The 24,873-nt window shown below is 43.3% G+C and overlaps 4 protein-coding genes across 4 annotated transcripts; 3 read left to right on the top strand and 1 right to left on the bottom strand.

The window, feature by feature from the left end:
- Window positions 1-866: 866 nt before the first annotated feature.
- On the top strand, window positions 867-1,217 carry EDB93DRAFT_1095794 (uncharacterized protein; the record flags this gene model as incomplete). The annotated part of the gene is made up of 1 exon (XM_041446730.1): window positions 867-1,217. The coding sequence occupies one exon, from the start codon at window positions 867-869 to the stop codon at window positions 1,215-1,217; it is 351 nt and encodes a 116-aa protein (XP_041301511.1).
- A 4,006-nt stretch (window positions 1,218-5,223) lies between these two features.
- On the top strand, window positions 5,224-5,511 carry EDB93DRAFT_1095786 (uncharacterized protein; the record flags this gene model as incomplete). Its single annotated transcript, XM_041446726.1, has 1 exon — window positions 5,224-5,511. A coding segment is annotated over one exon (288 nt), but the record flags the coding sequence as incomplete, so codon positions are not given.
- A 14,954-nt stretch (window positions 5,512-20,465) lies between these two features.
- Window positions 20,466-21,300, bottom strand: EDB93DRAFT_1095793 (uncharacterized protein; the record flags this gene model as incomplete). The annotated part of the gene is made up of 2 exons (XM_041446729.1): window positions 20,466-20,741; window positions 20,794-21,300. 2 exons carry the CDS (start codon window positions 21,298-21,300, stop codon window positions 20,466-20,468), a joined length of 783 nt encoding a protein of 260 aa, XP_041301509.1.
- An 838-nt stretch (window positions 21,301-22,138) lies between these two features.
- Window positions 22,139-23,977, top strand: EDB93DRAFT_1256510 (uncharacterized protein; the record flags this gene model as incomplete). Its single annotated transcript, XM_041453958.1, has 6 exons — window positions 22,139-22,267; window positions 22,405-22,483; window positions 22,534-22,729; window positions 22,770-23,133; window positions 23,179-23,421; window positions 23,477-23,977. The coding sequence occupies 6 exons, from the start codon at window positions 22,139-22,141 to the stop codon at window positions 23,975-23,977; spliced, it is 1,512 nt and encodes a 503-aa protein (XP_041301508.1).
- Window positions 23,978-24,873: the final 896 nt, after the last annotated feature.

The raw sequence follows: 24,873 nt of genomic DNA, 5'->3' as shown, positions 1-24,873 counted from the left end.
ACATTGGATCTACTCAGACTTCTATTTGCACTATCCATTCATATTTTATACATAGCTTATTTCCACATTCAGTGTAAGAAGCAGATTTCTGCTGAGCTCAGCAGAATGTTACTACCTATACAATAATTTGTAGGTAGATCTTCAGCACAACCTATGCTGCTATACTTGTAAGGCAAGTGCATTCGATCCTATAGGGGTAGCTGTTTGGTATCAGTTTAGATAGTTATTTATCAATAAAAGGAAGATAATCCGATCTGAAGCTAGGAACTACTTGTCCAAGGAGAAACTGTCAAGTCTGAAATTTTCAGAGTTGGCTCAGGCATTGGATGGTCGGCGATGTGTCAGATGGTAAAGGAGTGTGTTGGAATGTCAGTCAAATGAGTGTCAAGTGTTTTAGAATGTTTTGGAGAAAAATAGCAGATAGATATTTCACAAATACAATCAAGTACTTACTAATATCCAGGGACTTCCATCCGACTACTGAGTAGGAAAAAGTAAGTAAAGTAATGGGTAGGAAGTACTGGATATTATATAGTGTCTATGTAGAATTTCAAAGTGCATTAGGCGAAAACAGTAGCACAAAATCAGGTCCAAATGTATGTAAAAGAGCATGAGTACTGCACCTTTTGTAGATAACATGTATTAACTCTATCTATAATATTCAATAATGTGAAAAACAAGTAAATACACACCAGTGGAAATGAATATGACTGGACAGGACATAAGAAGAACAAGTCTGATGTGAAAATGATGGGTCTGAAACTTTTGGGTCAGGGTCAGGCATTGGGATTGGGATTTCAATATCAGGAATGCATCAGACATAGCAATCATTTGGTATAGGACTGTGGTCAGATCACTGCATGCGCATGGAGTCTGTCAACATGTCGCATGACTCTATACTCAGAGTCATCGAGAATATCATGCTTGATTACAGAGGAGGTCCGATGTACTTCCAAGTTCAGGTAATGGAGTGCGTGAACTTTGAGGTTCTGCTTGGATGCCCATTTTTTATGCTCACTTTGTGTCGCACATTTGATCTCCCTAGTGGGGAGCAGGACATTTTATTGACAGACCCAAACACACACAAAGAAATGCGCATCCCAACCCTCCCTTGGGTCAGAAATTGTCAGGTAGTGGTTCATGGTGCGCCTTGTGGCAAAGCAATGCATATGCACTTACATGTTAATATCACCAAGGTTGAGGGTCAGGATTCTTAAGTATCAATGATCCACAGCACTATAGAGTGTTTGTGCTCCTCGCTTCACCCATCACACTCATTTTCTCATTCATATCTCACTAATATTTCTTCACTCGCATTGTGCAATGCACGCGACAAAAACCACATTTGTTTGCTCTCAAGGAGCAATCTCACTTCACCACATTCATTGTTGTTGTCATCATATCCTGTCCCCATTTCATTTTCATACTCTGATTTCTCTCTTCCACAGTCCACGCTATACACGCATCTAACCTCGTCCTGTACAGCTTTTTATACTGTGAACATTGCCGCATTCAATGTGTGTGCTAAGAAAGTTCGCAGTGTACTTGCATCATTCATGAACTACCGCCCAATCCCTTAATAGGACTAATTCTGGGACCTGCTCACCCTCCAAATTTTGTTCCAGGTATCTGTCTCACGCAAGTGCAAGCGGATAAGTTAAACTTTGATCCTGCAAAATGGCTTTGGCCAGAGGAAGCTAGTAAGAAGTAATGAGCAGTAATGAAAAGTGAAGTGAGCAGTTGTGAGAAGTTAAGTAAGAAGTGGGAAATAAAGATGAGAAGAAGTGAGAGAAGTGAAGTAAGAAGTATGTTGTCTGACTCTTTTCTGATACCCCAGATTTGCCTTGAACACACAGATGAGAAGTAATAAGAAATGAGAAACAAGGATGAGAAGTAGTAAGAAGTCAGAAACAAAGATGAGAAGGAGTGAGAGACATGATAATAATGATGAGAAGTGAAGTGAGAAGTAATGAGAAGTAGTCAGAAGTCAGAAACAAAAATGAGAAGAAGTGAGAGAAGTGACAATAATGATGAGAAGTGGAGTGAGAAGTGATGAGAAGTAGTGAGAAGTTAAGTCAGAAGTGGTGAGAAGTCAGAAACAAAGATGAGAAAAAGTGAGAGAAGTGATAAAAATGATGATAAGTGGAGTGAGAAGTGATGAGAAGTAGTGAGAAGTGAGAAACAAAGATGAGAATTGGTAAGAAGTAATGAGCAATCTGTCATCTGACTCTTTTCTGAATGTCCAAAGTCCGAAAATGTCCATTTGTCCCTATGTCTGTGTTGCAAGTTTTCTCTATATGTCTTCCCACTAGGGTGCCTAATAAAAAACATGAAAAAAATAATTGAAAGTTCGGCAAAAACACAAATTTTTGGATATCAAAACAATACTGGGTGCAGAGTACCATCTGACTTCTTTTCTTCATGCAACTTTCATTCTTCTTCTGTTTATGTTGCCCAGATTGTCCAAATTTCTAATAGTTAATGGCACAGGTGCAATTCTGCAGTGCAAAGGTAAAATGCTAAATAATCAGGTGAGTTCACACAATGTCCAATAGTCCGAAAACATGTCTAAAAGTGTGTCCAAAAATATGTCCAATATGCTAGTCTGATGTTGCGAACATGCCAGGGTTATGTGCAATATATCATATGTATATGTCTGAATTTTTGAGTTTCAGATGGTCTGAAATTTTCAGGTGTCGGACTATAGTTTCTTCCTAATATCTGATCTTCATTGGCTGTCGTACATGTCAAATGCGATCCGGGAGTGCATGGGTCAGTGATACTGGTAGGAGCTTTTGACAGAATGTTTGTACTTGAATTTTTGGGGCTGGTATGACAAATTTCAGATGGGTAAAACTATAGCACAAACTTTCGGATATGTGTTGGGTATATTTAGAGTGCTTTGGAGAGGTTTTTTGGGGGGTTTCAGAAGGCGACTGATAGTATTCTGACTTGTGGAGTGTGGTCCTATAGAAACAAAACTTGTAAATGCTAAAACAGTGATTGTTGCGAGAACAAAATTGTCAGTGGTATCCAAGTGGTATACTGCCTGTCTGGGTTTGTAGTCTGATACTCCTATATCAATATCTTCTATGTCTGAATTATATGATCTGAATTTTGGCGTCCTAGAGGCTTTAGCTCAATACTCGGTGTTTCGAGTGTCAATACATTAGTATTAATGGTTTCAGTGAATGTTTCCAAGTTGTCTGAAGTAAATTTGGAGTGTCCAAAGGTAATGTCCAAAATTTCAGGTATTTCATATTAAAATGTTGTGGTGTTGGGAACTGTTGTCTGATATACTGTTTCTGATACTGTTTTGGATTGTTCTTGAGGTTCGGAGATGGTTGTGGTGTCAGAGACTTCAGGTTGCAAATTTTTGGATGTCGGATCAGGCATACTCATTGGGGTCGGACTGTCATCTTGGACACATCGTCAGTCCATACCTAAGTCTGGGTACAAGTCCAAAATCATGTTAGCAAAATCTTTGTTACTGTTACCAATGCATTCATCGTACATCTGCTATAGTTTTCTTTCATCAAAGTCCATATATTTCAAAGCAAACCTGATCCAAAATTCTTTGGGTAAATCGGCACTTTGTCTGAGCTAATCTAGGACTTCATAGGGGTTACCTGAAAAATACAGAGCTGATTGGGAACTGGATATCAGCATATTTTGCATGCTTCAGATTATGTCCATAGTGCAGGAATGTTCTGTACTCAAAAATGAGAAAACATGTAATAACACTGTCTACAATGTTTAGCAAGTGAAACCAAGTAACTGTGCACCTGATGTGGATAGATGTGACTGGACAGGACATAGGGATGACTGGTCCTATGCACAGGAATGTCAGGTCAGGCATCAGGTCGGGACCAGACATACATCAGACTGTTGGACTCGAATCAGTGTAGTCAGAAGTGCATCGGACATGCGTTGGACTGTCGGACTCAGATCAGTGTAGTCAGAAGTGCATCGGACAAATACTGTTTGACACCAGTATCAAATTAACTGGGTCTGAGCCCAGCGACACAACCATTCTTACAATGGGTCACCCAACCTACATAATGTCCCATATGATGTGTCATTTCAGCTTCGCTGGACATCCAGAAGGCAATGAATAACCTTACAATGTATAAATGAGTCATGGTTGGTTTAGTCTTGGTAAATGAGCTTAGTAGTCTTCCCCAGATAGAGCAATTCCTGAGGAATTGGGAGAAGCATATGAAGCAAGCCAATGATGGTCGTATTGTAGCTGACCATTTTAAATCCTTATGATGCATCCGAGGTAATATGAGAGGGGGCTGGGTACTCACCTGCATCTTCAATCAAGGCACTGTAGAAAGCTGATTCCTGCTGGGCTCAGCAGAAATCATACTACCTAGACAACAAATATTTAGGTAGATCTTAGCACAACCTAGTCTGCTATACTTGCAGAACAAGTGTGTTCAATCCTATAGGGGTAGCTGTTTGGTATTAGTTTAGATAGTTAGTTATCAGTAATGGGAAAATAATCTGAAGCTAAGAACTACTTGTCCAAAGGGAAACTGTCGGGTCTGAAAATATCAGAGTCGGGTCGGGCGTCGGACTATGCGTCGGACTGTCGGGAATGCATCGGATGGTGAAGGAATGTGTTGGAAGTATGTCGGATTGTTGGTCAAATGAGTGTCAGATGTGTCGGAATGTTTCAGAGAAAAAGAGCGGATAGATATTTTGCAATACAGTGAAGTACTACTAATATCCAATGACTTCCATCCTACTACTGAGTAGGGAAAAGTAAGTAATGCAATAGGTAGGAAGTACTAGATATTAAATAGAGCCTATGTAGAAATTTGGAGTGCTATAGGCAAGAGTAGTAGCAATATTTTGGGTCCGAAATCCTATGTAATAGGACATGTGGTACTGCGGACCATAAGAAAACATGTAATAACGCTATATACAATGCTTAGCAAGTCAAAAGGAGTAAATGTGCACCTAGTGGGGATAGATGTGACTGGACAGGACATAGGGAGGACTGGTCTGATGCACGGGAATGTCAGGTCATGTGTCGGGTCGGGATTGGACATGCGTTGGACTGTTGGACTTGGGTCGGTGTAGTCAGAAGTGCATCAGACAAATACTGTTTGACATTAGTATCAAAATAGCTGGTTCCAAGCCCAGTGCCACGACCATCGTTACAGCGCCAAGGTCATTATGATGCCACAAGCAGTATGGTGATTGCTTTGCAGAGTTCCACTTTGCTCGGACCACCAGATGACCATGGAATCAGTCAACACATCAATGGACTCAACACTCAGCATCATGGAAAACTTTCCACTAGACTTCAGAACAGGAGATATGATGTTCCAGGTTCAGATTGTCCCAATGGCCAACTTCAACATATTGCTTGGTAGACCATTTTTCACACTAACCAGTTGTCAAATAACCAACCTTTCGAGTGGCAATCAGAATGTCACACTAACCGATTCAAATACCAGCAAAGTTGTCAGAATACTGATGGACCCCTGGGCTAGATAGTGCGTGAAGTGTAGGCACAATATGTTGTGTATGGACCATCTGAGTCCAAAGAGTTTTGAAGTACCAATGATCCTCTATTGTGGGGAGATTTACGAACTCTCGCAACTTCCATCATTCCTTATTATTTATGTTCCAAAACTAATATCCATCTTGCACTATGCACGCACACCTTGCTCTCACGGTGCATTGATACCCTGCACATTCCCATTGGTGCATTATAATTATCTCGTAACAACCCATTCGGTCATTAACCGCTCATCTGTCCATGTCTTTAATAGTGTATATTCATTTGACAAAACCAAGCACACACTGGTCTATAAGCTGGTTGCAAAGAAAGTCTGAACTATACAAATGGCCATGCCCCCCAAATATCAAGTTATAAGAAAATTACCCAATGATCCTGTGGCCAGGAAGCTAAAAAAGAGCATGAAGTGCTCTTTTTGCTTCCTGTACCCAAAGGCACAACAGGTGTGTGCTAGTAAGAAGTAACGAGCAGTAATGATAAGTGAAGTAATAAGTGGTGAGAAGTTAAGTAAGAAGTGGGAAATGAAGATAAGAAGAAGTGAGAGAAGTGAAGTAAGAAGTATATCATCTGGCTCTTTTCTGATACCCCAGATTTGCCTTGAATGCACAGATGAGAAGTAATGAGAAGTAGTGAGAAGTCAGAAACAAAGATGAGAAGAAGTGAGAGAAGTGATAAAAATGATGAGAAGTGTGAAAAAAATGAGAAATAGTAAAAAATAATGAGCAGTGATGAGAAGTAGTGAGAAGTGAGAAACAAAGATGAGAATTGGTAAGAAGTAATGAGCAATCTGTCATCTGACTCTTTTCTGCTCCAGATCTCCCTCACATGCACAAAGTGAGAAGTGATAAGAAGTAGTGAGAAGTAAAGTGAGAAATGATGAGAAGTGTTGAGAAGTAGTAAAAAATAAAGTGAGAAGTGCAGTAAAAAAAATGAAGTGAGAAGTGATAAACACAGAGGAAATTTGATATATGACATATGACAGCTATCTATGATCCTATATATTATCTATGATTCTGACCTTATAGACATAGCTAATAATCACACAAGGAAGAAATAATGCTAATGTTTGTTGATAAGATAGCATTTATTACCATTAAGCAAACATTTTATAAGAAACAATAATGAGAAGTGCTAAAATCTAAAGTAAGAAGTGAGAAGTAGTGAGAAATGATGAGAAGTAGTAAAAATGAAGTAGTGAGAAGTGAAAAGAAGTAGTAAAAATAAAGTGAGAAGGGGAGGTGAATGTGTAGTCTTTGAAGGCAAAACCCCTAAGACTCAGAGGTTGGTGAAAAATGAAACTCAAGTCAAGTAGCGGAGTCAGACAGAAGTCTTAGACTGGATATATAGAAGTAAGTGGAATAAGTGGAGAAATAGCTGTATATGTCTAAAGATGTGCATGTGAGGGAGGTCTGGAGCATAAAAGAGTTAGATGACAGATTGCTCATTACTTCTTACCAATTCTCATCTTTGTTTCTCACTTCTCACTACTTCTCATCACTTCTCACTCCACTTATCATCATTTTTATCACTTCTCTCACTTCTTCTTATCTTTGTTTCTGACTTCTCACCACTTCTGACTTAACTTCTGACTACTTCTCATCACTTCTCACTCCACTTCTCATCATTATTGTCACTTCTCTCACTTCTTCTCATTTTTGTTTCTGACTTCTCACCACTTCTGACTTAATTTCTCACCACTTCTCATTCTTGTTCTCACTTCTCATTACTTCTTATCTGTGCATTCAAGACAAATCTAAAGTATCAGAAAAGAGTCACGACACACTTTACACTTCACATCTTATCATTATTATCACTTCTCTCACTTTTTATCATTATTTCTGAAGGAGTGAGAGAAATAATAAGAAGTCAAGTAGGAAGTGGTAAGAAGTGAGAAACAAAGATGAGAATTGATAAGAAGTAATGAACAGTAATGAGAAATGAAGTCTGGACCATATATAATTGAAGCCCCTATATTTTAATATCTACTAGTAAGTGAAACTCTTGTTCTAATGTACTATAATGTTCAATGCTGATGAATAGTTAGCTTCTCATGCAGAGTGAAGACCAAGTTTGTCTTGCTATTACAGTTAACTTAGGGAAGGCTTCAGTCAAGCTCATGTAAAGTAATGAGAGAAAGAAAACATAAAATATTTGAGTATATGTAATTATCACATACTACAGTGACCTATCTCTGTATTATACAAGTAAACTGATGTACATAATATCCCATATAAGATGGGCCAATGTTATATATATCCTCAATATTGACAGATGGGCTGGAAGAGATATAGGTAATATGTAGAAGTAGGAGTAGCATGGACATGAATATTATAGATAGCTGGGCTGAAGAGAGATGTAAGGCAAATATTATTATTTAGATATGTGGGCCGATGTAGAGATTCGCACTATTGCAGGCTTGCAACACCTTATACTTTAGTTCATACCACCCGGGTTTGCAGCACCAACTCGCAGCATGATTTTCTAGCCTTTCCTTAGCTATTTCCTTATTAGGCGACACTTTCCCATGGGGGGCAACTTTCCCATGCCTTACAATGCCTTCACATTGCTTGCTTTTCCATGCTTTCATTGCCCTATCGTCCAGGAGCATCCATCTACTGTCCAGCAAGTCTCACTGGTACATATTAGAGCATAGACCCTGATTTACATACCTTACTACATACATTATCTCCTACTCGGTGAAGGTTGAACAATTCAGATGGTTAGTCTGAATAATGTTGGGTCTTGCTGCCTAGCTACATTGTCTAGAAGACAGTGTTTGACCCTAAAGGGTTTCTGTACTAAGCTCAAAGCTCAGAGAGAGAGAAAACTACGAAGACTCAAACTCAAGGTGCTGGAAACTGGTGGAGGTAACTTGATTATGTAAGCTACAAAATAGCAAACATAAGGTAAAGACAGTATCTACAAGCCTAGTCAGGAATGAGTCTCTACATCGGCTCAGCTCAGTCTCACTTAGTGAGATACATATACAGGTCCACATTTTTCACTCTTTACCACCACACCAAACCTTACCTTAGTGGAGTTTCCCCATCATGTCCATAGCTAGAGTTAGAATCTATCAGCAGTCTTTTCATTGTCATTCATTAAGCCCTCATCTGTTGCTTGTTTCATTTTGCATAGCACCAACTTTCAACAGTTTAGATTCCTCATCTTCAACTGGAGCCCACCGCGAGGGGCACTACTGAGACTTCTGATAGGGTACTCAGACCAAACATGCATTGTTTAGCTTGCGTGGAATTTATCACACACTTCAGAGAAGCAATAGAAGTATTACCTGACAGTTCACTTTTTGCTACCATATCACCTGCAGAAGAATCCACTGTTGATGGGCTGCGTCCGGTGTAAAGAGTAGATCTGGGCTGGGCTCTACAGAATGTGAGTCCCTAGTCCTGAGAGTTGCAAGTATGCTTCATCCCAAGAGACAACCTAAAGAACCACCTTGATAATGCAAGGGAAGTCTTATACAGTCAGAGAGTAGACAAGATATTGGAAGTGAACCTCTCTAATGCCCGTCCAGAGTTCCAAGACTACGTCTGAAGTACCGAGGTACTTGTCCGATGCGACCGAAAGTTGTCTGAAGCTGCGAAAGTGTTGTACAAAGTACGCTTCTCAGGTAGTACGGTAGCAAGTGAAATGCCGCATATTGTAACTTTGATACTGTTCCATCTAACTTGCCTAATATGTATGATCCTCTGAGAGTCCAGCAAAGGACAATCATTGGTCTGATGTACCTCGGCTTTGTCTTCTGGTTTAGCTCGTACTCTATCTTCGAATTCCGCACAAGCACTAAGGTGCCCAGAGCGAAGTCTTGATCTTGGATGGTGTTTCGGAACTTTGTTTCAAATTCTGGGATAGACCAGAACCTTGCTTTTGTGACTTTGTCTTTGATGGAATCTAGATCTTCCTGCCACTTCATAAGTTGGCGGGCGCGCCATGCTATAAGCTCGTCGGAAGTCAGTTTCTCTTGGTTCAGTAAGTCAACTAAGAAGGTTGCTTCGGCGAGATCAAAAGGAAAGATTGGTTCTACTCTGTGTACCATGAAGTACGGCGAGAGTCTGGTAGATACCTGGATGGTTACTCTCTCGGCCCGTAGTACCACATGCGCATATTGATACCAGCGAGACTCATTCCCCTTGCAACTTTTCATGATGGCCTCCCGGACACCTCGGTGATGTCGCTCAATGATTCCGTTAGCTTGCGAGTTGTATGGTGATATTTGGACATGGTTGATGCCGTATTGTGTGACGAGGTCCTCCATTGCTGATATAATGGCTGGGGCGTTGTCGGTGACGAGTTCAGTGATTGGACCCCATCTGCAAATTAGCTCTTCAAAGATAAATGATGCGACAATCTTCGCAGATTCCTTGCAGAGCATCTGCCATTCTGGATATGCAGTGAGCGCACAGCGAGCATGAATGATTTGGTCAAACGCGCCAGCCCTCGGCATCATCATAATGTCAATGTGTACCCTTCAGAATATTCCTCCGGGTATCGCAACTATCGGCAGGATGTGCAACTTCTGGGTCTGTTGGATCTGGCACTCGTGACAGCTCCTGTTATACCATTTGATGTCTTCAGTCATTAGCAGCCACCAAAATCTGAGAAGAAGACGGATTTGGATTGTAAATACTCCCTTGTGCCCAAGGTCATCATGTGCCTCTTTGAGTAGCTGATACCGCTTTGCTTTGGGGACAACAAGCTGATGCTTCCCCTGCATATGTTTCCTCCATAATCTGCTGTTGAAGATGAAATACTGTTGAGATGCACTGACGAAAGTCTTGAATTCTTCATCCGAGAGTTCTGAGGGTCGTTCTCGGTCCTCTATGAATTTCTGAATTTTCAAGATTCTCGCATCTTGTGCTTTAGCAATCTCAGAGCGCAGGATGCGGATATTGTCGGACCCATCTTTAGTGGTACCTAAAAATGCAGAAAGGACAGGGGGTGGGTTAGCGGGTTTGGTACGGACATGGTGTACGGGTAGTGCGGGTTGTCAGAGTCTATCTGTGCAACAGCATAAGTGCGGTCATTGAGAATTTCCATGGAAAATGAGTATGAGCAGTCAAGCTAGTCCTCATGATCGTCACTTTCATCCAAATATTTGGGTGCACGAGGTCTCCTTGAGAGTCCATTAACACCTGCATGCTTCGCTGCGGGAACATGAATTAGCAAGAATCAGAATAAGAGAATGCCAGCGTGGCAAATTCCTGGGTTCTCCGGAATAGTCTTGTATGAGCCATCAGCTCGCTGATGCCGGGTTTTTACCAATTTGGTGGGGACATTGTCAATAAACGGAGAAGTATATTCTGGTATCTTGTGCTGTAAAATGAACACTGTATCCCCTTGGTATACTTGGACTGTGTTAGTGTGGCCTTGTGGCAGCATAGTTAACCGATGGGGTCCGAGTGGGGTTCCGAAGGTTGTCAGGTCGTGCAAGTCTTCATGCAAGGCTCACTGATCATAACCTGAGTACAGATCTATCATACCATATACCGCGTATCCTGTGAAGGACTTGGCGAGGTGCTCAATAAATGGTGGGACTGAGGAGTCTCATATGGTTACCACATTGAGCAGCTGCAAGTTGTGAACTAGATGTAGGGACTTTCTGTCTTTCTTGACAACACAGAACCAGCGAGAACGGTATGTGGCAGTGGGCAGTTTGTAGACTCTGAAGTCAATTTTCTCCTTAATGATTCAGATAACTTCGCTGATGGTTGCGGGTGGAATAGGGATGTTGCACTGAGACCATGGGGTATGCGGAATTGTCGGAATTTTGTACGGCAGAAAGTAGGTTTTGTTGAGACGTCCATGTTTGCTCGCATCCCAAGTGAATGCCATTTCATGTACTCTAACGAGCCAATGCACAAGCTTCAGTTCTTCGGGCCATAACCAGTTTGCTGGGTCTAAGTCTAGGTTGTCGGATCTCTCTTGCGTGTAGTAGATGCCCAGAACAAAGTCGGGTGGAAAGAATGGCAGTGTAGGCATGCCAGCCAAAGGATCGTCGGGTAATTTTCTTATAACTCTATATTCGGGGTGCATAGCCGTTTGTACAGTTTGGACTTTCTTCGCGACTGGCTTATAGACCAGTGCGTGCTTGGTCTTGTCGAATAAATATACACTGTTGAAGGCACGGACAGATGAGCGGTTAATGACTGAACAGGTTGTTACAAGATAATTATAATGCGCCAAAGGGCATGCAATAAAAGGAATGTACGGGGTATCAGTGCTCCATGAGAGCGAGGTTTGCATGGATAGTGCAAGGCGGTGATTAGTTTCAGAACATAAATAATAAGGAATGATGGAAGATGCGACAGTTCGTAAGTCTCCCCGCGATAGCGGATCATCGGTTCTTAAAAACCCTTCGGACTCGGATGGTCCACACACAACATATTGTGCCTACACTTAGCGCACTTTCTAGCCCAAGGGTCCATAGGTATCCTGATAATTTTGCCAGTGTTTGGATCAGTGAGCATGACATCCTGATTGCCGTTAGGAAGGTCAGTTGTTAGACAACTGGTTAACGTGAAGAATGGTCTGCTGAGTAGTATGTCGAAATTGGCTGTTGGGACGATCTGAACCTGGAACATCATATCTCCCATTCTGAAAGCGATTGCCAAACTGCTTGCAGCATTACAATGACTTTGGCGCCTTGATTAAGGACACAGGAGAGTACCCAGCCCGCTCTCGTAGCACCTCAGATACATCGCAGGGCTTTAAAATGGTCAGCGATGATACGACTGTCATCGGCTTGCTTCATATGCTCGTCACAGTCCTTCAGGAATTGCTCCATCTGAGGAAGGCTACTGAGCTCGTTTACCAGTACTGCACCAACCGTGACTCATTTAGACATTGTAAGGTCTTTTATCGCCTTCTGGATATCCGGTGAAGCTGCGATGATGTCCTTTATCGGCAAACTTACGTCTGTATTCAGAATCTTATCAACAACCCTCTTTGCTGCATCCTTATCTTCTAGCGGGAATGCTTAGCAATATTGCGGTGCTTGCGATGATGATGTGGCGCGTACTCTTGGTTCGCTAGTCGGATCCTTTCTAAGTGTTCGAACTCTTTCTCATCTTCCGGTGGCTCGCTGCGGGCATACATGAATGTGGATGAGTCAATTTCTGCATCTATCTCAATGTCCGGAGCTGCACAGCAATATAGCCCAGCCTGGACCTGAATAGTGTTAGCTCCTGTTGCTGGCGATTGACTGGCGAACATGTCAATTCATTGCTTCATTGATCCATCCTCTCTTCTGCCGGAGATCCTACTACCATCTGGCATGAATACCTTACCGTCTGTCTCAATTATTCTTCTGCTTGTAATGTACTCTCAGCGATGACTGCAGTACCGAGCGATGTGGTTCTGACCACTGCAGAAATAACACTCGTATTGCACGTTCTGCAACTTATATTCCTGTTTCACAACAACACCACTGGAAGGCTGCGTCATCAGAACCATACTTGTGGACATGCGGGGAGCTTGGCTAGTTGTCCGAAGAGGTACACTGGTGGCGACTACTTCCACTTCATATACCTTATCCATTGGGTATGGTTTGTCGGGGTGATGCAAGGTCATCATAATTCCTAAGTGCCTGTGGATTTTAGTGCTTGCGGTATCGTGAATACCCTCTAGGAACAAGCGGTCTTGTTTGAGCTTGGCAAGCTTCTTCTTTACCATTAAGAACTTTGACACTTTTAGAAAGCTCCGGTAGTATGTACCGAATTTGTTGTGAGTCCGGATTGGAATATGAGCTTGTTCTGTGCTGTTTGCTGGTCCATCTCAAAAATGAACAGATGGTGTTCTATGACCCCAAGGATGATGCTGAGAAAGTCCTTGAGCGCGCAAAAGTGAAAGATACTTGCCTCACTGGATGGTTCAAAGCCAATGCCAATGAGAACTTGGTAGCAGCTGGAGCCCACGACAGCCTCTATCAGGATTTCCTCTCAAAATTTGTTTGGAGCAAAGGTACATGGAAGATATGGGAGTGAGGAATGGTGATTGGAAGAATGTACGCTGCTGTGCCCAGCTCTGGAGAGTGCTTCTATCTGAGATTGCTTTTGACTGTAGTGAAAGGTATGATGTCTAAGACAATTTTTATCAATCAAGCTCACCATAATTTCAAGGGGCTACCTCCTTTGAACACCTTCGGACACATGATGGGACTCTCTATGAGACTTTCAAGGAAGCGTGTCAGCACAGGGGTCTGCTTGATGACAATTATGAATGGATCCAGTGCTTGTGGGATGCCTCTCATATGTACACAGGAAATCTCATGCACAATCTCTTTGCCATCATCCTGCTGCACTGCAACCCTACCAGCCCTGATGATCTTTGGAACCACTTCAAGGAAAATCTCTGCAATGATCTGCGTCACTGCCTCACTCACGCACTGTTCAACATCCCTGACCCCACAGAGGAACAGGTACACGACTATGGTCTTCATCTCATTGATGGCATGCTCTGCAAAAATGGCAAGTCTTTGGAAGCAATTTCTCAAATGCCAGTAGCTCGAATGGCAGAAAGATGGAGGGCCATGGAGGGCAACCAGCTCATTGCTGAGCAGTGTCAGTATGACACACAGGAGCTTCAGCAGATAGTGGATGAAGGAGTCCCTTTGCTTAATGTCAAGCAGAGGGTGGTCTATAATGCTATGGTCAAGGATGCCATGAATTGTAATCAGCAAAGACCCGGACACACATACTTTGTCCATAGTGCAGGGAGATGCGGCAAGACGTATCTCTGCAAACTCATCACTTCAAAACTCTGTGCTGAAGGAAAGATTGTCCTCTGTGTGGCCTCCTCTGGAATTGCTTCCCTCCTCCTACCAGGCAGACGTATGGCTCATTTGTGATTCAAAATTCCCATTCCCATTAACGAGGACAGCACATCCAATATCAAAAAAGGAGATGTCATCCATGAGCTTCTCAAGGAAACCTCCCTCATCATCTGCGATGAAATTCCAATGCTCCACCATCATATTCTGGAGTGCCTTGACTGCACATTGCGTGATCTTCTAAACAAAGAGGCTTATTTTGGGGGAATAACCGTGCTCTTTGGTGGGGACTTTAGACAGACCTTGCTGGTGGTGACCCATAGATCCAGGGAGCAGATAGTGAGCGCTACCCTTTGCAGATTTTAACTCTGGCAAAAGCTTCGTATCTTCCACCTCAAGAGAAATATGCGGCTTGGTCAAGACCCCGCCTCTGATGAATTTGCAAGGTGGCTCCTTGAGATTGGAGCTGGCGAGGGCACAAATGAAGACGGAACTGTGACCCTCCCTATTCATATGTGCTGCCCCAACAATGATGTCCAGTCTCTCATCAATGCCCTATACTCTCCAGTTCTGCTCCCTGGGCAGCCTGCAGTGGATGATTCCTTCTTCCTAGAATGCGCCATCCTCTCCGCAAAGAACACTGATGTGGATGAGATCAACACTACCATTCTTGAATCATTCCCTAGAGATAAAGCGGTCTTCACCAGCGCAGACTCGGTTAGCGAGAGGGAATATGATTACATCCCCACAGAGTTCCTTCATACCCTCACCCCATCAGGCTTCCCTTTGCACAAATTGGAGGTCAAAAAAGGTGTTCCCCTGATGCTGTTGCGCAACTTGAACCCCTCCGAGGGCCTCTATAATGGAACTCACATGATCCTGCTGTCTTGGACCGTTCACATCCTCAAGTGTCGCATTCTTGGAGATGGAGTCAATGAAGCTTGCCAAGATGATCGGGACACGGTTCTAATCCCTCGCATGACCCTGGATGCCACATCTGAAGATAATCCCATTCCTCTCAAGTGTCGTCATTTCCCCGTTCGTGTCGCATTTGCTATGACCATCAACAAGGCGCAAGGTCAAAGCGTCAAGTGGGTTGGGCTTAATTTGTGGACTCCCGTGTTCAGCCATGGACAGCTCTATGTTGCATTATCTCGCTGCACTCACCCAGATAGAGTGTTTGCTATCTTTCCTGAGAATGAAGAGGGCTCAAAGACAACAAATGTAGTGTATACAGAAGTGCTTAGAAGAATTACGATTCATGTTGGATGATCGATGTACATATGATGTACTTTTATATAGAGAACCGACTTGGATGTGATGTATCATGTAGTTTTAGTTGTGTCGAAATGCTGCTCAAAAATGTCATTGTTTTTAAAATCCACTATGATCATTAGTAAGGCAAAGTGCTGCAGGCACCTCGCAAAGGAGCGTGAAGCGCTCCCTTGCCTTGCTGTGCCTTTGGCACAGCAAGTATTCAAGGTCAAGACTTAAGACACCCAAAGTAGGATGAAGCCAAAGACCAGGAAGCCACAAAAGAGTGCAAAGTGCTCTTTTTTTGCTTCCTGTGCCAAAGGCAGAATGGGTGTGTGCTAGTTACTGATCCCCTAATAGGACTCATCCCCCAGATTTTGTTCCAGGTATCTGTCTCACATAAGCATGAGCAGATAAGCTAAACTTTGATCCTGCAAATTGGCTATGGCCAGAGGAGGCTAAGCTAGTATGCTGGCTAGTCTGCACGCATGAACTCACATTTGCTTGGGAAGCATCAGAGCGTGGCTGCCTTGACGAAAGGTCTTTCCCACCTTACAAGATACCAACAGTTCTGCACGTGCCATGGTCGCAGCGCAATATACCAGTCCCGCCATTGACAAGGGACAAAGTCACGTGCATCATCAAAGAGAAGATCGCATCAGATGTATACGAGCACTCAACGGCCGCATATCACTTGCAATGGTTTTGCGATTCCAAAGCACATGCTACCATTTATCTACAACATCGCAGTAAAGTCCATTGAGACACAATACAAACTCGCAGATGGTACTTATGAGACCATCCCCGACAATCCCAGAATCCATTGCTTCATCTAAGAGCACCTCAAAGTTATAAACCACATCTTGCAATGGCTTCACAACGTCAGCATCACAGTTAGCGCAACATTTGTTCTCGCTGTGCCGAGTGCAGTTATCATCAGACATAAGTGTACCTTCGAGGGTCGCATACCTGAAGACACCAAAGTCCAGAAGATATGAGATTGGCCAGAGCCTACCAACCAGTCACAAGTCTGTGGTTTCTTGGGAACCTGTGGTGTTTTATGCATTCACTAACAAATCTCACCAGGAAAGATGTCCTTTTTGTCTTCAGACCAGAGGAGCATGAATCATATCAGACACTCAAGGACTCAGTATTAGAGTCTCCTGCTCTTCGTCGCCTCAATTACGAGAGTGAGTGCGAGGTCGTCCTTGCCATTGACACATTCAACATTGCGATTGGCTTCATTCTGTTGCAAGTAGGCACAGATGGCAAGTGATATCCTAATTGTTTCAGAAGCATAGTGCTGAACGAGGTGGAAAGCCGCTACTCACAAGCAAAGTTAGAGCTCTACGGACTCTTTCACACAGTTTGCATATTCATCTTTGGAGTCGAGAATCTCATTATTGAAGTCAACACTAAGTATATCAAAGGTATGATCAACAACCCTGATTTGCAGCCTAATGTGACCATCAATTGATGGATCACAGGTATTTTATTATTTTCATTTAAACTTGTTCATTTTTCTGTGACCAAGCATAAAGGCATTGATTGTCTCTCAAGGAGGCCACTTGCTGATGAGGATCCTCTCGAGGAGGACGATGACCATGAAGATTTGATTGATTGCACATACTCATTCGGAGTTGCGCTACTCAATGATAGAACCCATCATGTCGTGAGTAGTTGCATGGAACTTGTTCGCCGCATGCATCTTTAGACCTCACACAAGAAGAGCAACCAGACCTGATCATCCCTTGCTCAGAGGCCACACAAGTGCTTGACACATTGCTTGTCTTAACCAAAGAGTTTCTTATCTCACGCGAAAGACCCACTGACCTTTCAGATCACGAATTTGCAGTGTTCATAAATTATGCTGCACATTTCTTCATCCTCAAGGGCAATCTCTGGCGTAGAGAACCCCATGGAAAGCACCAGCTAGTAGCTCCACTGTGCAAGTGATATCACCTTCTTAAGGAAGCACACAATGATCTCAGCCATAAATGTGTCTATACCATGTGCATTGAAGATGAGGAATCTAAACTGTGAAGTAAGTTGGTGCTAAGCTAAGCAAACACAGCTAGTCCCGGGTGCAAGTGAAATCATTGACCCAAGGGCAGCTAACTGGTAAAGGGAAACCTCTCTTTGTAGAAAGAGGGACACCAAACAACTAATAGGGTACTACGACTATGGATGCACAAAGTGTGAGACTAAAACAATGCGATGAGCGAAAGGCGGAGACGTGCAATGATGTGCGAGTATGAAAGGTGAAGGGCGAGGTACACAATGCAAAGGTAATGCATGCGAGTGAAGGTGAGAGACTAGCGAGTGAGAGAAACAAAGGGAATACGAGGCGAGACTAATGTTAACACCCCAACTAAGGTTGGCTGATGCTAAGACGAAGGCGGAGAACCAAAGTGCGCGACTTTAGATAGTCACTTGCAAACAACGAGTAAAATTCCTTGTATCTAAGGACACAGAGAAAGTGGGCAGAAAATCAACCCAGTACATAAGTAATAGAGGGGTATAAGTAAAGTAGCTAAGCGGCGCTAGGCACACAGGTCCGATGTGACAAGCCAAACAAGTTATAAATAGTACGCGAAGTATGTAATAGGGTCTCAGTTACACGTGAAGTGCAGAGCTGAGTATTAGCGATGGAAACCAATTAGACGAAAAGGAAATATGATGGGAAAACACACCAATGAACTACTAAGGACATGGAATGGACAGGCGGACGGGTGCATGGACAATGTGAGTGCAGATATGCGAAATGCGCAAACCCATGAGGCTGCGCATGAAACCTGCGAAATAAAATATAAGTGCACTAATGCACTAGATGTATCCTATGGATTAGAGCTGGAGTTTGTAGGGAAAGTGGGAGAATTTGGAGGGAAGTGCCTGTGGAGACATGAGGCTCTACAGTGTGTGGTTGCTACTACACTTTTGGTGGCCACGCATTATCGAAGACATCAAGTGGTACACGTGAACATGCCACAAGTGTCAAGTCCACCAAATGCGAAAGCTCTATATCCTGCTGAAGTTGAGGAATCTAAACTGTGGTGAAAGTTGGTGCTAAGCTAAGCAAACACAGATAGACCCAGGCGTAGGGAACTGCGCGGGTATGGGTAACCTGCACGGGTCACGGGTAGGGGTACCGCTGGGGTACGGGTACGGGTCTGAGGTCATGATACCCCTACCCCTACCCATACCCGCGCTGCGGGTATCAGTCACAATGGGCGCCAAACGGATGCCAAACAGGTGCTAGTAAAATTCAACTACATAAATACGAAACTATACAGCTGCCAACTGTCAAACTCTAAAGACAAATATAAAATCATACCACGCCACCCGTGAACCTTCGTCACCCACTAGTGCTGCCCATCATGCAGCTCAACTTTGCAGCCACAGCGAAACACATCATCAAAATGACTGGAAAGGCGAGAGCTGCTCTAGAAGAAAAGAATTTAAAAATGTCATCAAAGAAGTGGAAAAACGATGCTGGTGGAGATAGCGTGAACACACACCTTAAGAAGGCAAAAAATAACCTGCAGGCTGGTAATACTCCCACCAGCAGTGTAGGGTCTGCAGATGAAGATGAGCTGGTCAAAAAAAATAGCTCACAGCTTCACAGACAGTGTCCATGTCTCCATGTCCAGACTCAGTCTCGAGTCGGCATGCCCTGGTGCACACCGAGGAGGAAGAGAACGCAATGAATGAAGACAAAACTGAGACCGGTAGCACTGTATCACAGGCTGAGGTGGAAGCCGACGAGACTGCGGAAGATGAGCTTGGTATGTGCAGAAGCCTTGATGTGAACATTACATTAATTGAGTACCAAACAGCACGCTCAATGAAGGACTGGAACTCACCAGTCTACGTGTTCTTCAATCCGACACCACAGATTACTGAACTTGATGGGCGCCATGCACATAACTTCAAGTGCCAAGCTAGGAATTGCAAGACCAAAGTGTGACGATACCTTGACAAAGGTGATGCATGCTCCACCAGTAACATGCGGAAGCATGTGCGTTCGTGCTGGGGCGATGAAGTGTTGAAAGCTGCGGATGAGGCCAACGATGCCAACGAGGTGCGCGAAAATATAGTTGGTAGTTTCCTGCGAAACAAATCGATCACTGCGTCATTCAAGCGTAAGGGTAAAGGGAAAGTTACATACTCACACCGTCAACATACACGTGCAGAAACACAGTACAAACAAAGTCTTATCTGAGTCTTGGACTGAAACATCTGCCTTCAGGGCCGAAATAGTGAGCTGGGTGTCCGAGAGCCTGCGTCCATTCGATATCGTCAAGGACCGTGCATTTCAGTCGCTGATGAAGACAGGGAGACTGGAATATTACATACCTTCTGCCTCCACTGTTTCGAGTGACGTGCAACAAGTATTTGTGCGAACTCGACAGCGTGTTGCTACAATGTTACAGGTAAGTATTTATCATTAATAAAAAAAATGAATATTCAAAACACACCAGGAATATGACAGTAAAATAAACTTTACTACTGATGGTTGGTCATCGCCCAACCATCGTGCGTTGGTCGCATTTTCAGCGCACTTTGAGCACGAGGGGGAACCACTAAGCATCCCATTAGACGTTGTTGAAGTGGGGAAGGTAAAAAAAACTCACCTATATAGATATATATGAGCTGAGAGCTTCATAGTCACATACCGGCGAGGAGCTTGTGGAGGTGTTTGCAAAAGTGCTAGAAGAATTCGGTATATCAGAAAAGCTATTGATCTGAAGAAAAATTGAACAAACTTACATGCAACTAAAACCGCATTGCACAGATCCTGAGCGTCACTTGCAATAATGCATCTAACAATGACACCATGATTCGTGAACTGAGCAGTAAGGTACTGGAATTCGGTGGACCAACCACTCACACTAGGTGTTTCCTGCACACTGTGAACCTGGTGGCCAAATCGTTGATCTGGGAATTTGATGTGAAGAAAGGAGAGGCCGACCAAGCATTGGCGCATAGTACTGACAGTACTGACATAGAGCTGGAAGAACTTAGCACAGATATGGAAGAGGACACAGGGACGATGTACGAGTCATTGTTTCCGGTGCCGACAGATACAGTTATTTTGTCACTTCCAAGTATTATGGGTACAAATGTTGCACTGAGCATGTCAGGTTCAGTAGCAATGATATCCTGAAAAGAATGTTCAATACAAGGAAGTAATATCCAATATAAAGACACATACCGCTTGCTGCCAGGCCCAGTCATCTGACATGAAGTCTTGGTAACAGTGTTCGTCTTTACTGACCAAATATTCATGGAAAGGGTGATAATCAAAATCATTCACATAGTCGGGGTTAGCAAGGATGTTGCATGCAACTTCACAAGGGTTGCGATAACAAACATCAAATTGTTGATTCATCCATGAAGGCACATCCGGTATATCAAGTTTCTCTCTGGAATACTGAATTTTGAAGGACTGCCAGTTGACACCACCAATTGGAATATTATTGATGGTCTTGTAGAGGTCCTTATGATCCACAAAAGGCAGCATATCGCCATGTTTGAGGAGTGACGTAGCCCAGAGATCAAGAAGAGTGTTTATATTGGGCACGGACATTTGTGCATGGCTGTACAGGAATTCAGCTGTCTCAAATTCAGTACGGTTCTGGAAGGGTGACCAGTCATCAGGTAACTGTTCTGTGAGAGGCAGTGGTGGAGTAGTGTTAGATGAGCTATAAGAATAAGGCATGCTCACCATTCAAACCAGTGTGATAGTTGTGGTACAAGTTCTTGTCCATGCCATAGAATTTGGTGTCTACTTCAGGAGCTGGTGGTACAGATAAATGGCAGGCATCTTCAGAAGGTGCTGTCAGATAAAACACACTGACATTGAGACTGAGACTCACCACCAATATCACCATCAACTTGCCCTGGTGGTGGTGGAGATGACAGGTGCAGTGTATCTTTAATAAGTAGTGTTAGAGCTGTTGTGGGTCGGGTATCACTGATGGGACTCACCAGCATTCGTGCCATAATCTTCTTCTTGTGCTGGCAGCACCAGAGATGAGCGATTTGAACCGTGATCTTGAGAAATCAGGGTCAGAATAAAGACATTAATCACTGAGTGAAACAGATGCTGGACTCTCCATCAATGTCTATGTCTTGTGACCCAGCTCCCTTTGTAGTATTTGCACTGCTCAGAATTGGGTGCATTGCAGTGTGGTGCCTTGTGTGTCCACTGAGGGATTTGAAGTACTTATTACATCCAGGACAGCCACAAGGAAATTGATATAAAATATGTTTCCTTCGAGTGTACTGAGTAGAGCATGGTGGCATGCTAGAGTGCAGAATGAAGAAAGAACATTAGTGGAGGACTGAATGCAAACCTTGCTCTTACAGTAACTTAATTAGGACTAGAGGTAGGGTAGTATCATCAAAAATTGAGCCGCTGCCTACAGAAGTTCGAGAATGTAAGAGAAATGTCAGCAAATGTGCGTTAATCCACGGGACCAGTACCTTGCAATTTTTTGTGCCCCAGTTATTTGCTCTACCTCGTCTATTCCTCTCATCAACTCCAATAGTCAACCATGGCGCCTAAAGCCTCACAAGAAGTGTCCACTCGTCGAACTCGTCCAGCAAATGCAAATACTCATCCTGGCAGGCCTGTTTTAGAGCTGAAGCTGAGGAGTGACTCCAGAATGCAAAGAGAAAACCACGTACCAAGAGCTCGAAGGTCACTGATGACCCACATGTGAATGAAAGCCCTGAAGAGAAGAGCACACAGATTCAGAAAGCTGCTGAACGAATTGCTGTTATTGAGGATACTATGGAGGCTCTTGAAGCCTAAGTGCAGGGAGGAATCAAGGCAAAGCCTGTTCATCCTCGTCCTGTAGGCAAAGGCAAGAAAACATCTAGCCCAGATATTACTAATGGTATGATGAACATTACATTGAGAATAGAAACTGATATTGACACTCACCAGATAAAACCACTTCTGTTGATCCAGAGGATACTCTACTGAGCGATGGAGAAAGTGAAGTTGTTGATGGGAAGAAAAAGAAAGAGAAGGTGCCAAAAACATTGCTGAAGGAAGCCATCAAGAATGCCTGCAAGACTGATCACTTTGATTCTGATGCACATGCCTTGAGTGATAAGAAAGGCAACAACATGCCTTTGTCGTGAGTCCATATTATTTATCAAAACAATGTTTTCACTCAGTGAATCAACACTTCTTTGTATAAATCAGGCGGTTTCAAGTACAACTAAAAAACTCTCTCTTGGTGGTCTTATCAACAGCTGGGCTAACGATGTACCAGCTGAACTGAAGTCCACTATATTAAGTTCCAGATTAAATACCTTTTCTGCTTCTCATGCTGCAACCACTCCACCCTCATTGGTATTATCTACTAGTACCAAGACCAGTTCCAGGGCCAAACCTGCGCACATCAATCAAAAGCAGTCAATTAGCACAACTGAGTCCAATGATGTCCTCATGGTCAGCGACAATAGTCTTGATGACCCTGAGGCTCTTGAACATCTTCCAGCTGTACTGTCTAGGAAGAAAGGGAAACAGCTGATTAAAGTAAGTCATTCTTCCCATCAGTTCAAGGACTCATTTAAATTTCAGAAGTCTACTCTAATTGTTCCCACCAGTGAGAGTGACTCTGAGCCTGAGCAGATCATGTTTTCTGCTCAGCCTGGTAGTATCAAGCGTAAGGCTGATAATGTTGGGGATTTTGTTGATGAGACTGCATCTGAGGCCACTGATGATTCTAGCTTTTCGGCTGATGATTCACAAGCAAGCCTCTTGCCCAAGGTTACATCAATTCCAGCCATTGAGAAGGGCCATGTTTCTCGCAAAACTACATCAGTACATGTATTTTTTTCATCTTGTGTGATGAACTGATTCACCATGTGTATCTCAGACATCTACTGTTGTATCTCAGGGTGCTACCCCTCCACCATCCAAAAAGTTGAAGAAAGAAAGCTTTGAGGTTACCAACTGCAGTGATCTTGTGCCTCTGCCCTCAACCCAAGTTCCAGCGGGTTATTACGACAATGACATACCTCCTCCCAACACCCAAGTCCCTCCGGCCTCACAGAAGGCTACTGTTACAATAACATTTACTCTGCTTATTCATCATCGCCGGATACGGCTATCTCACCTCTCCCAATTCCGACATCTAGAGCGTAGCTCTACAGATCCTCATCTCATGGCCGCCGCATCTGGAACCGGCCTAGACTTGCATCTAGAGGCATCTTGCCTCGTGTTTGATTATCATTGTGCACAGCACGATTCTCTTCTATTCTTTGATTGTATCTTGGACACCATCATGCGCAGCATGATTCCTTTATCTTCTATTGATTATCTTGATTGTTGCATCGTTACTATCAACATGCCAGAGCATGAACACTTACTTACTTAGATGCCTATCTCTGACTCATACTTATGGAAACCCGTCCTTGATAGATAGGCTTGCCCTGAACTACTCTTAGGATACATATAAATACCTTACATGTACCTAGATAGTTCTGCACTTTAATCTACTTGGTCTTACCTTGAAACCTGGTTCACTCTGAACACAGCTAGGTACCTTCGGGTACTTAGTTCCCCTTTTGGTGTATACACTAGTAATCCTCTCTAGTGTATAACCAAACTCTGAACCATTGTCGCCTAGACGGTTTACTGCCAACCTGCTTCCTTGACAGAAGAGGCTCCGCCAGTCGACTGTGGGACTAGTCTCGTTATCAGGCTAGCAGACGCGAAGCTCTCTACTTAGACATCCCTCATTATCAGGGATTAAAGAGGAGATCTATCCAAGTCATAACAGCTACTGCAAATTATATAGGACTTTTCTATATAGGTTGGGGTTATGAAGGGGTTATTTTAGGTCTTTTCATAATATATGCCTCCAATGGAACTGGTTTCATTGGAGGGACTAGGTATATTCGTATATCAACTAGTTGGCATGCCTCCAATGGAACTGGTTCCATTGGAGGGAGTAGGTATATTCATACATCAACTAGTTGGTATGCCTCCAATGGAACTGGTTCTATTGGAGGGACTAGGTATATTCATACATCAACTAGTTGGTATGCCTCCAATGGAACTGGTTCCATTGGAGGGAGTAGTTATATTTGTATATCAACTAGTTGGCATGCCTCCAATGGAACTGGTTCCATTGGAGGGAGTAGGTATATTCGTATATCAACTAGTTGTATGCCTCCAATGGAACTGGTTCCATTGGAGGGACTAGGTATATTCATACATCAACTAGTTGGCATGCCTCCAATGGAACTGGTTCCATTGGAGGGACTAGGT

This window comes from Suillus bovinus, assembly GCF_016758785.1.
Source record: "Suillus bovinus strain UH-Sbo-P2 chromosome Unknown EDB93scaffold_125, whole genome shotgun sequence".
NCBI lineage: Eukaryota > Fungi > Basidiomycota > Agaricomycetes > Boletales > Suillaceae > Suillus > Suillus bovinus.
Note: the sequence above shows the minus strand (reverse complement) of the source record. Positions and strands in the feature narration are given on the sequence as shown.